Genomic DNA, 13783 nt, shown 5'->3' on the forward strand with positions numbered 1-13783 from the left:
GTGTACAGTAAATCTAGGAGTGTTCTCTGCTGTTGGATACAGATATCTGTATTGGCATTCGGTAATCTTGCTCTCTTGTTTTAATTTTGCCAGAAGGGCTATGAGACGCCTTTTAAACTTTTGAGTTGGATTGCTCAAAGACTCTCGCACATCTATGACACAGCGTAGCTAAATCGAGTCATTTCGGTACATTTATAACAACTTTTGTACATACGCTTACAGTGTAGTCGAATCGACATCGATTTTTGTGGACATTGAAACATAGTAAATGTTATTGGTTGTGTAAAAAGAACTCTTCATAATCAATACTTACGAACTCAATGAAGTTATGAAGTGTTTAGTTCAGTGATATAAGAGTATTTATTTTCAATATATATATAATAATCCCTTCTGACTGTATCTCACACAGACTATATTATGTATTCTAAATAATTAGATGCATCTTTTTGAAAATGCGATACTTGAAGGTGACAGAATACTTAAAAATGTATATTAACACCATTAATCCAAGGAAACATCAATAAGGGAGCTAAGAAAAAGTATAAAAACTAAACCTGCTGAAATAACGGTTAGGTCCGATTTTATTTGTATACTATTACAGTGTAGTCTGTTACAAAACCTTGTTGTCAAGCAAGGTATGAGAGGATAGCTCCCAAAACTGTTTAGTATATAGCATTGTCTTTGAGGCTTATTGACTTATTTACAATTGAATACCAGCATTACGGTGTATTCAAAACCCCTACACTATTTTGCATGAATTATTGCTTTATATCTTCGGGACATTTCTAATTCACTGAGCGTGTCATGGCTGGTGTTGTCGCTAAGAGACATAGTGACATTGTCGGTCGGTACTTCTATTGTAATTGTGTTGTTTTAGAACTTCAACATCAACTTCAATACCTTTTGGCTCTGGTGATACTTTCTCAGTGATTTAAACCACTGATGGCTGTGGAATACATTTACTGACAACATATACATTCCCAGTGATTTAAACCACTGATGGTTGTGGAATACATTTACTGACAACATATACATTCCCAGTGATTTAAACCACTGATGGTTGTGGAATACATTTACTGACAACATATACATTCTCAGTGATTTAAACCACTAATGGCTGTGGAATACATTACTGACAACAGATACATTCTCAGTGATTTAAACCACTGATGGCTGTGGAATACATTACTGACATTAGATACATTCTCAGTGATTTAAACCACTGATGGCTGTGGAATACATTTACTGACAACATAGCTGCGGTATCGTAACTCCGTAAGGAGACAATCCGGGGCTGTGTACATGCCTTTATGTTGACTGTATAAGCTTATTACCGGATATACACTGGAAACACCACCTTACGTTTGAAAATGATAGTCAACTGTGATCTGTGATCATTTCATTCCTACAACCACTAGTGTGCACACAGATATTGTTATTAAATTTTTGAAATAATTTGGCCAAAATAACACATCCAATCTCTACATTCCAAATATCGATTTTGATGACGTATAAAGCAATCAGCAGAGACAAAATTGTCCTTCTTTCCGAATATACTTGGACATACAATACTGGTACATCTTATACGTTAAGCATGTGATCAGTAAGAATGAGCTGCCATATTTGTACACAAGATGTTTAGTAAGATAATGTTAGCTCTCCATTTCCTTAAATATTTGGAATGTTTCTCTGCAAACACGAAAAAACGAGTCAAAGATCCAAGTCCCCTCCTGCTCCACAGAAGCTATGAAGTCATCAGTAAGCTGCGAATGGTTTTCAGTATTACCAGAACCATTGGGTGATGATCTGGTTTCATTATGTACTGACAGAACAGTTCGGGTTTCCGCTGTTGGTGCTATGCCAATTGCAAGCTCCCTACCCAATGGTGGAATCTCTTGTTGTGATTTTCCATTTCCTTGCTTTCCGTATCCAGGCAAGACTGTAGGCTTTGGAGTGGTAGTACCTACAGGATCAGCTTCATCATGCATATTATCACTACGAACATGCATCTTTTCTTGTTGTATGTTCAACGTTTGTCCATCTGGTTTCCTGGTCACTGCAATCATGTGTTGAGGTGAACACTGAACATCTTTGTCTTCAAAGGGTTGTCGCTTTGGCCATTCATCTCGACTAGCATTTTGAATGGCTGTTGGACAATGAAATCCTTCACTTGCAAACAGTCTAACACTCGAAAAAGAAGAATCCAGTGGGTCGTCTTGATCTCTGGAACCAAAGACTGACATGGCATCATACTGTTGGGACGGCACGTGTTCCGAAATACCAGTCATAAACGTGTCAGAAAGCCGGTCCTGAGACAGAGCGGTGATATGGCCGGACATACTTGTGTTAATGTTATGGTTTGGAAGTTTCACAAGAGTCTCATTGGCACGGTCATCTCCTGTGTCATTAGATGGTGCATTTTGTTCTGAATGAATGTTTCCTAAATAATACTTACTATTAACATTTGCTTTGTCAGTGTCAACAGGCAATCTTCTTGTCATTTCCTGACATTGTTTTTCTTTATTTGAATTACTTAGTACTGGGCAATGATCTTGCTGTGAGTTGTCATCTAGACTTCCTGCTCGATTCGTTTTCTTTTCTGGAATGTTATCAATTTTTTTTCCAGAAACTTGAGTTGGCTGAAAGTAATTTTCTTCCACCGACATCATGTTTATGTCTTTGCCTGTCTGACTTTTACATGTTACCCTTGTATTTTCCAAAATTGTATTAGATCTTTTTATTGGACATGCCTTCTGTTCATTCATAACCTTTTCTTCCACTGATATTTGGTTGTAAGCAATTCCTTCTTCTCCTAAACTTTGTTTGTTAGTGATCGCTCCCTCTCCAAAACATTCTGCATAAGTAACCTTTTCCTCTTCTGAATTTTGCCTTCCGTTACTTCCTAAATCTTGGTTTGGTTGTGCTATGTTCCTAGGGACATTGCCGTTGGTGGATTTCTCCGGAGATAGATCGTTATTCCCCATTATTGTGTTGGCGATATTCTCAGAGCTCTGGTTGGTCACTGTTATATCATAATTAGGTTTCTCTTCCCTATTTCCAAAATGCTGACCTTCCATCTTTGCTTCATTTGGTTCCAGTTTTCGAGTCATTGACACCTCTTCCAGCAGGTGACTAGAAGCATCCTGGGTACAATGGCTTGGAACAGTCATATGATATGCAGCTGTGGGTTGATTGTCAGCATCATCTGCAAATTTATATTACCAATTAAATGACAAACAATTGAAATAAGCAGCAAAATGTCATTTTTGGATACTGACAGAAAACCTCCCAGTTCAAAGAGAAGTCCAAAGCAACACCTATAGGTCACAAATCTGTACACAATTTTGAATTTTCATAAAAGTGACATTTGTATTGCCAGGGATTTTAACAAATGAACAATAAATGGTGCTGTCTCACAAGAATGACTGATGTCTGTCTACAATCTTACAAGGCTTAATTAAAAGATATCATACCATGGGAATTCTGGTCCTCTAGGAGACGAGTAGACTTATCATGGGAATGATGGCTTGCTAAAATCAAGTGGTTTGCAGAAGGGCCTTGATCATCAGAATCATCACCATCATCTGAAAATTTATATTGTAAACAAATATAACGCGCGAAAAAAAAAGGGCAACATAAAATTTGTTCCGTCATAGCAATCGTTGTTTCTATTCTGTGTTTTTGTTTTGATTTGGACAATTAAAACACACAACCATAAATATTTACAATGCTGAAAAAAAGATAACAGCAAGATATCAATAAATTGTGTGCCAGTTATACCAGACACTGCTGACCTTGTCAGGTTCTGGTAAGTATGGAGGATATCTTGACATTTACCTGAAGGGTTTGTGCTATGTCCATGTGGACTAATCCGTCCACCACTTGTTGGGGAATATCCACAGGGTGGTCTTACAGCATCCTCTTTTCCTACATTTCCTTTATAAATACAAAAACATAATTTAAGTTTCTCTATGTTATATGTAGAGCTTTATATTCTGGTAACAGTTAATATTAAGTTACTACAAGAACTACCTATTGCTCCTTTGACTGTTGTGATTGAATCTATTTTATGATGTTCTCACTTTTACTCAATCCCCTGCATACTTTCGGGTATCCAGACGAGGAGCAAAGGACCAAATTATTCCACCATTAAGAAAACCACGGCATTGGCTCTACCCTGGCCTAGTTAATATCAATTTTACATTTTTTACCTGTCCCTAAGATCATTCATTTAAACAACATGGAATTCTCTTTGACCACAGAAAAGTATGGACAATGGACACAGCCCCATAGTATAAGGTTACATGTCACATTGGACCAGGTGAGCTAAAATTGGAATGCACTAATCTGAACACCTAAACGAGAATTAAGGAGATAAAAGGCTAGACAAAGGTATGGATGACGCAGATCAGCAGAGGACAGCAATGGCATAGTTAGATTAGGAAATTAACTATTTATCAGTGTACTGATCTAATAGGTAATTTCTTGAAATGTAAATTGTTATGTCAATCTTCAGGTTGATAAAAGCATGAGGTCATCACATGATGTCAAAATACTGTCCTCAGTAGGTCTGTTTCACCTGTGACCTAGAAAGAAAGGTCATGTTTTTTTTCATATAGTACACTGTTCACCTTCTTTTGGTAGTTACAGCCCTGACACAAATTTATTAAAAAAATATGTTAAAAGTCAGCTGTCTTCAAGGCGTCACAGTCCAAGGGAGGTAACTTCTACTCCCTTCTGACTGTATCTCACACAGACTATAGCCAAGGGAGGTAACTTCTACTCCTTTCTGACTGTATTTCATTTCACACAGTCTATAGCCAAGGGAGGTAACTTCTACTCCCTTCTGACTGTAACTCACACAGACTTTAGCCAAGGGAGGTAACTTCTACTCCCTTCTGACTGTATCTCACAGACTATATCCAAGGGAGGTAACTTCTACTCTCTTCTGACTGTATCTCACACAGTCTATAGCCAAGGGAGGTAACTTCTACTCCCTTCTGACTGTATCTCACACAGACTATAGCCAAGGGAGGTAACTTCTACTCCCTTCTGACTGTATTTCACAGTCTATAGCCAAGGGAGGTAACTTCTACTCCCTTCTGACTATATCTCACACAGACTATAGCCAAGGGAGGTAGCTTCTACTCCCTTCTGGCTGTATCTGACACAGACTATAGCCAAGGGAGGTAACTTCTACTCCCTTCTGACTGTATCTCACACAGACTATAGCCAAGGGAGGTAACGTCTACCCTCTTCTGGCTGTATCTCACACGGACTATAGCCAAGGGAGGTAACTTCTACTCCCTTCTGACTGTATCTCACACAGACTATAGCCAAGGGAGGTAACTTCTACTCCCTTCTGGCTGTATCTCACACAGACTTTAGCCAAGGGAGGTAACTTCTACTCCCTTCTGACTGTATCTCACACCATCTATAGCCAAGGGAGGTAACGTCTACCCCCTTCTGGCTGTATCTCACAGAGACTATAGCCAAGCGAGGTAACTTCTACTCCCTTCTGACAGTATCTCACACAGACTATAGCCAAGGGAGGTAACTTCTACTCCCTTCTGACTGTATCTCACACAGACTATAGCCAAGGGAGGTAACTTCTACTCCCTTCTGGCTGTATCTCACACAGACTTTAGCCAAGGGAGGTAACTTCTACTCCCTTCTGACTGTATCTCACACCATCTATAGCCAAGGGAGGTAACGTCTACCCCCTTCTGGCTGTATCTCACACAGACTATAGCCAAGCGAGGTAACTTCTACTCCCTTCTGACTGTATCTCACACAGACTATAGCCAAGGGAGGTAACTTCTACTCCCTTCTGACTGTATCTCACACTGCCTTTAGCCAAGAGAAGTAACTTCTACTCCCTTCTGACTGTATCTCACACAGACTATAGCCACTTACCTTTGATATCACAGCTCAGGACAAACTGACAAAAAAACTTATTCATGCTGATTTTTCTAGTTTTCGTGTCAACCTCAACCATCCCTCTGAACCGCAGTGGAAGTAGGAATCTTAACTTAAACACAGCAGTGTTCCGGTCAAATTCTACAACACAATTTATAAGCCATATCAGATGTGTTTATCTGTTGTTTACCATTGTTTACTGAACAATTTCTGATACATCATTACTCTTCTCTGTATGGATCTTTCATGGAAAATTTCATCGCATTTTACTCATTCAACTTTCAGTTTTTCAAGTTCATATATTAGGACAAACTTAATAGCCCATGATTTCAGTAAGCTACAATTCAACTATTGGTAGTTCAGAAAACTTGTTGGAATTTTGTAACCCTCTGATCCCCCCCATTTGGAAGTGGTAAACATGACAGCTCATCATTCCAGAATGTGACTGATTAAACATCATCACCCTGGGCTAGTGGTTAAATATCATCACCCTGGGCTAGTGCTTAAACATCATCACCCTAGGATATTGGTTAAATATCTTCATCCTAGGCTAGTGGTTAAATATCATCACCCTGGGCTAGTGCTTAAACATCATCCCCCTAGGATATTGGTTAAATATCATCACCCTAGGTTTGTGGTTAAATATCACCACCCTGGGCTATTGGTTTAATATCATCACCCTAGGCTATTGGTTAAATATCATCACCCTGGGCTAGTGGTTAAATATCATCACCCTAGGCTAGTGGTTAAATATCATCACCATAGGCTAGTGGTTAAATATCATCACCCTAGGTTTGTGGTTAAATATCATCACCCTGGGCTATTGGTTTAATATCATCACCCTAGGCTATTGGTTAAATATCATCACCCTGGGCTACTGGTTAAATATTATCACCCTAGGCTATTGGTTAAATATCATCACCCTAGGCTAGTGGTTAAATATCATCACCCTAGGCTAGTGGTTAAATATCATCACCCTAGGCTAGTGGTTAAATATCATCACCCTAGGCTAGTGGTTAAATATCATCACCCTAGGCTAGTGGTTAAATATCATCACCCTAGGCTAGTGGTTAAATATCATCACCCTAGGCTAGTGGTTAAATATCATCACCCTAGGCTAGTGGTTAAATATCATCACCCTAGGCTAGTGGTTAAATATCATCACCCTAGGCTAGTGGTTAAATATCATCACCCTAGGCTAGTGGTTAAATATCATCACCCTAGGCTAGTGGTTAAATATCATCACCCTAGGCTAGTGGTTAAATATCATCACCCTAGGCTAGTGGTTAAATATCATCACCCTAGGCTAGTGGTTAAATATCATCACCCTAGGCTAGTGGTTAAATATCATCACCCTAGGCTAGTGGTTAAATATCATCACCCTAGGCTAGTGGTTAAATATCATCACCCTAGGCTAGTGGTTAAATATCATCACCCTAGGCTAGTGGTTAAATATCATCACCCTAGGCTAGTGGTTAAATATCATCACCCTAGGCTAGTGGTTAAATATCATCACCCTAGGCTAGTGGTTAAATATCATCACCCTAGGCTAGTGGTTAAATATCATCACCCTAGGCTAGTGGTTAAATATCATCACCCTAGGCTAGTGGTTAAATATCATCACCCTAGGCTAGTGGTTAAATATCATCACCCTAGGCTAGTGGTTAAATATCATCACCCTAGGCTAGTGGTTAAATATCATCACCCTAGGCTAGTGGTTAAATATCATCACCCTAGGCTAGTGGTTAAATATCATCACCCTAGGCTAGTGGTTAAATATCATCACCCTAGGCTAGTGGTTAAATATCATCACCCTAGGCTAGTGGTTAAATATCATCACCCTAGGCTAGTGGTTAAATATCATCACCCTAGGCTAGTGGTTAAATATCATCACCCTAGGCTAGTGGTTAAATATCATCACCCTAGGCTAGTGGTTAAATATCATCACCCTAGGCTAGTGGTTAAATATCATCACCCTAGGCTAGTGGTTAAATATCATCACCCTAGGCTAGTGGTTAAATATCATCACCCTAGGCTAGTGGTTAAATATCATCACCCTAGGCTATTGGTTAAATATCATCACCCTAGGCTAGTGGTTAAATATCATCACCCTAGGCTAGTGGTTAAATATCATCACCCTAGGCTAGTGGTTAAATATCATCACCCTGGGCTAGTGGTTAAATATCATCACCCTGGGCTATTTGTTAAATATCATCACCCTAGGCTAGTGGTTAAATATCATCACCCTGGGCTACTGGTTAAATATTATCACCCTGGGCTAGTGGTTAAATATCATCACCCTAGGCTAGTGCTTAAATATCATCACCCTAGGCTATTAGTTTAATATCATCACCCTAGGCTAGTGGTTAAATATCATCACCCTGGGCTAGTGGTTAGATATTATCACCCTAGGCTAATGGTTAAATATCATCACCCTAGGCTATTGGTTAAATATCATCACCCTAGGCTATTGGTTAAATATCATCGCCCTGGGCTAGTGGTTAAGTATCATCACCCTGGGCTAGTGGTTAAATATCATCACCCTAGGCTACTGGTTAAATATCATCAACCTAGGTTACTGGTTATATATTATAGCCCTAGGCTACTGGTTAGATATCATCACCCTAGGCTACTGGTTAAATGTCATCACCCTAGGCTACTGGTTAAATATCATCATCCTAGGCTACTGGTTAGATATCATCACCCTGGGCTATTGGTTAGATATCATCACCCTGGGCTATTGGTTAAATAGCATCACCCTTGGCTACTGGTTAGATATCATCACCCTGGACTATTGCTAAGATATCATCACCCTAGGCTAAATTGGTTAGATATCCTCACCCTAGGCTATTGGTTAAATAGCATCACCTGGGCTACTGGTTAAATAGCATCACCCTGGGCTACTGGTTAAATAGCATCAACCTGGGCTATTGGTTAGATTTCATCACCCTAGGCTACTGGTAAAATAGAATCACCCTGGGCTATTTGTTAGAATTCATCACCCTGGGCTATTGGTTAGATATCATCATCCTAGGGTACAGGTTGAACCCTGTTACTAAGTTTGAAGACAGTCAGATAATATTTACAAGAGTTAATGAACAAAACAGCCGATAATGTTGTTTGTCCGTTATTTAAGGGGCCTTAACTCCGCCAGATAAAGTCTGAGCCTTTCATGCATTTAACCCTGTTACCAAGTTTGAGGAAAATCGGTTAACATTTGTTGCAGTTATTGCACGGAAGCGAAGCGTGACAGACAGACAGACAGACAGACAGACAGACAGACAGACGGACAAACCCAAATTAATATCCCCCGTTTCGGTGAAAGCGGGAGATAAAAAAACACTGCATGTTTTTCCACAATAAATCCATATTCAATGTTCTTGTTGATAATTTTACATCACAATATGGATGTTACTACCTGTTATAGATAATATTATGAATAACTAGAACAAAATAATATTTCTCCCCTTGTTAGAAATTTGTATATTGATGGTTATTTCACCTTTGACCTACAGATAAAGGTCATGGTGTCTTGTGTAAAGTACACTTCCTTCTTTTGGTAGTTAAGTCCCTGACAGGAATTTATCAGAAAAACTCTTGAAGATGAATCAGGTGAACCTGTATTTATTTGAAGGAGACATAATTATCACTTTATATGGTAAAGTTATGTCTTAGATGACCAATTAATGTTAATGTCTGCTCACCTTTGTTAGGGGATGTTTAAACAGTGTCTTATTACTTCTACTAAACAAACTATAGATTAATGTCTAAAACCAAAACTACTTACTAAGTTTTGAAGCAGCATCTTCAATTCCAACTTGTCCCTGTGTATTGATCATCTCAGCGAGAGACTTCAGGTTTCTCTTGTTTTGATCAGAAAGGCGGTTTATAAATTTCTTCAGTTGCTCATCTACATGTAGAAGTGTAGGAAAATAATATTGGTACTAGTCTTAAACTAGGAGAGTAAGTTAATGGTAAATGTATGTAACNTGATATAATCTAATATGTCTGAAGTCTGTTAATAAAAAGCTACCAGTTCTACAATGCTAGTGATATAACGATATCTTTCACTGGTTAATAACCATGGTTTATGACATGCTATACACATAAAATGCTCTTCCCCAAGTCTCTGTTTTGCAAATATGAACAAGTTAACCATGCATAACAGGTTTTGGAATGAATGGGTGGATTTTACAAAAAGATGAAGTTTTGGCTGATTCCAGTAAATCCATCATTCTCCACCCCTCCCACCACCACCAGTACCACCAAAATAAAAAAGTGTTTACAATCAATCATATGAATGGGTTGGCCGATTCTAGTATATTCATCCTCTTCCTCTGATTCCCCCATGACCTTAAATGATCTTTGGTAGCTATTGATAGGACATCACACCCTATAAACCAAACCTAACCATCCCCAATGACCTGATCTGAAGAACTGCTCATTAATAAAAGGTGTGTAGGCTACTCTGTATAGTACAAGTAAGATGATTTTGACTCTTAAGATAGAGGACATACTTTACACTAATACTGTGTTAAGGTAATAGGATTATGTCGCCATTTCTCAGTTGAATTTCTTCAAATTTTGTAGTTATATTGCTTTGAAGTAAAGAAAATTTTCTGCCACAAAAAAAAATATACAGGTTGTCAGAATTTTAAGGATTTTAAATGGAAATTTATGCAAAAAGGAGTGAATTTTGAAAAAAAAATGAAACACAATTTTTTGCGATATAATGTCAATAAAAATGATACTGACATAGATCAGTATTGCATTAATGTTTATCAATTTCATAAATGCTGAAATCGTGTAAAATGAATTATCTATAAACGATTAAAGATTGACATTTTATAATAAAACCATATACACATAGTAATTGCATGGAAGAGTTATCATTCTTGAAAAACTTCATAGTAGTGAAATAGGTAGCCGGTTTCCTGAAGTACAGAAAAATGGACACAGGTGATTCATTTATTAAAAACAACTGAATTAATGCCTGGATTGCTTTGAAATACTTTAATATTGAAAGAACACACTGTTCTGTCAATAATAAACATATAATATTCATCAGTTTAATATTAAACATTAGAATATGCGGATCAACTAGGCATGTACTACTTAACTGTAACTTACCATAGCGATCATCTTTGGGAAACAGATCATCACCATGTAAACCCCTCTTGTTATTAAAGTCTTTCAATAGATCAGCTATTTCTTCATGTGTGTATTCTTCATCACAAAGCATGGCACCTGGAAGTAAGAACTCAGTTCTACATAAATCTGAAATATTGTAAATTTGAATAAATTAATAACGGGTGGATTATTTTAATGATCTTCAAATAAAACTTCCTATTAAAAAATCATCTTCAGCCTTTTTCTGGTGACTTTCAAACTACAAGTTCGGAAGTCCATCTCTCAAGTAGTCTGTAGACAATATTTCATCTTTAACACATTTGTCCTAGGTTTATCAAAGATAATATATTGGTGTACCCAACAACCTTTTACTTATCTTTTATTTCAGCAATAATTCTAAAAGGTCAAACAAGATACAAATTGCAATCTGCCTGGTGGTAGTATATTTGTTTAATGATTTTGATGGGGACTTTGTCCAGTAATGAAGGAAATAAATGGGAGCCTGCTAATCTTGTCGCAAATATATATGGAGGCATCCTCTACAGTCTGTATCTAATATTAGATTGACATACCTGCTTTTATGATAGTTGGTGGCAGACCATCACACAAGCGAACAATTGAGGACAAACTTCCTTTTTCTGTTATGACCGTTTGAACTTGCTTCCATAGCAGACATTCTGCTTCTTCTTCAGTCATTTCCTTCAAGTCCATTTTACAGGCATATCTGCCGAACTCCGCAAACCTAGCCGTCTGTGTGGACGTTATGAACACCAATAAATTGTGACACTTTGGTAGAAGATTGTGGATGAATTCTTTATAGATCTTGTCCCAGAGAAATACCTTAGACATGTCAGGTGCCGTCCCGTCAGTTTTAGCCTTGCCACAGGCACATTCCATGTTGTCAAGAAAGACAATAAACTTGTTGCTAGGGTTATCCTTCATTTTTCTCTCAATCTGACTCATGCATTCAATAAAGTCTTCCTCCTCCTCCTCATCGTCATCAATATTATTGCCCGATTCTTTTCTCCATTTATGCATTTCAACTCCGAAAAAAGTACAAAGTCTATTTAAAAAGCTTTGGAAACTTCTGACTTTGTCAAAGTCAAACGATTCAACGTGCACTGTTTCATTTCTTGAAGTATCATGTTGAATCTGCTGCAAAAACTGCTGCATTACGCAAGACTTGCCTACCCCTTTTTTCCCGTGAATACCGATGATTCTGTACCGATGATTCTGGGGGTTTCCTGTAGCTTGTCTTGTAGTGTACACCTCCTTTAGCCAGTCCATAACCTCCTTCCTCTCTACAAATGGCCTGGAGTTCCATGACTCAGCCGAGTCACAACCATCAGCCATCTTCATTAATGATATCCTGATAATGGAATTCAGGAGCTTCCATACATCTGTAAGTATGATATTATAATAAAGAGTCTTAAACCCATTTGTTTTATGTGATACTAAACTTTTGTTTTACATTTGAAAAAAAGTAACAAGAGGCAAAATGGGCTTGTATCACTCACCTGTTAATCCCCTAGACATAATTGATCTTCAAAATGGTCGTCAATGTTTATTTACTTAAATAGACAAAATAACATTACTCTGCATATTAATACGGAACCTTGTTTGGAGATCCCTCTGAATCTTTATCATAATATTTTAACTTCTTTTACTCATAGGATCTCTAAAGAAGATCAAAGATATTCATTTGAACAAATTTGAAAGCCCTTGATCCCAGCATGCCAGAAGCAAAATATCATGACTATAGAGCTCTTGGTTATTCAGAAAAGGTTGATCAATTAGTCATTACAAACTAACCCTTCATTCTAACATGCTGCTGGCCAAGTGTCATCACCCTAGGTCTACTGGTTAATCAGAATTTGTTCAACCCAGCATGCTTACCAGAAGGATCTTGACAGTCACCATCATAAAACCTTCATTACTTCTATGTTAGCTTACTTCACACTGTTTTTATTTGACCTATGTTATAGAAGAGTAATGTTTCAAAAATTGAACAAGAAAGATTTGACTTCTATCGGCCTTAATTTTTCTTCTGATCCAAGCCGCTTAAAGCTCAAAATGAAATAGGAAAAATAGGAAACTAAAGAACCTTAGATGTCTGTAGATCTGTACTCTTTTTGTGAGAAATAGCAACCAAACTTTAACTGGCAAATTCCAAGGTAACTGCCTGGCAGTCATCTTGTTCTTGTGATCAGTTTTAAAACTGAAAATGCAAAAGGTAAAGACCAAGGGGAACCAGCTTGTGAAATTTGAAAAAGCTCTTTCAAACACTTTCTGAGAAATGATGAATACAACTTGAAAGATTTAGATACTTACTGTCAAATTTCTCACAATTACAGACCAGCAGGTACCTCATTTTTAAATTTGAGAAAGACCTTGCAACGACTTTTGGAAAAATAGTGATAACAAAATCCAAGATAGATCTTGAAATACAAAACATACCCAGAACAAGCAGAATGGTTGTAGAATAAATACTATAGAAACTGTGAGCAAGCTCACAAAGATATACCACCGGCTTCATTTTATCTAGCTATTCGAAATTTGTTTACAAAAGAGTATAATACCCTAATCACAAATTCCTTCCTTCATGCATATAGACATATGATGTACTTTCACTGTGCAATGTTACAAATAAAATCCAACAAATGGTTTAGGAGGAGTTGCACTTATGAGGTTCATGGACAGAAGGACATACAGGATGATTGCTACATACCCCCCC

At 37.8% G+C, this 13783-nt stretch overlaps 1 protein-coding gene across 1 annotated transcript in view; it reads right to left on the reverse strand.

Moving 5' to 3' along the window:
* Nucleotides 1-204: 204 nt before the first annotated feature.
* The window catches only part of LOC110442691, an 18896-nt gene continuing 5317 nt past the window's right edge, over nt 205-13783 (reverse strand). Inside the window, exons 2-8 of the mRNA XM_021486413.1 lie at nt 11622-12449; nt 11050-11166; nt 9707-9829; nt 5917-6060; nt 3838-3936; nt 3474-3584; nt 205-3205 (exon numbers count right to left, since the gene is read on the reverse strand). Of these exons, the coding sequence (XP_021342088.1) occupies nt 1653-3205; nt 3474-3584; nt 3838-3936; nt 5917-6060; nt 9707-9829; nt 11050-11166; nt 11622-12408 (2934 nt within the window). The 5' untranslated portion in view covers nt 12409-12449 and the 3' untranslated portion in view covers nt 205-1652. The remainder of the gene's footprint in view (nt 3206-3473; nt 3585-3837; nt 3937-5916; nt 6061-9706; nt 9830-11049; nt 11167-11621; nt 12450-13783) is intronic.

The sequence above is a fragment of the Mizuhopecten yessoensis genome, unplaced genomic scaffold (assembly GCF_002113885.1).
Source record: "Mizuhopecten yessoensis strain PY_sf001 unplaced genomic scaffold, ASM211388v2 scaffold1923, whole genome shotgun sequence".
Lineage (NCBI taxonomy): Eukaryota > Metazoa > Mollusca > Bivalvia > Pectinida > Pectinidae > Mizuhopecten > Mizuhopecten yessoensis.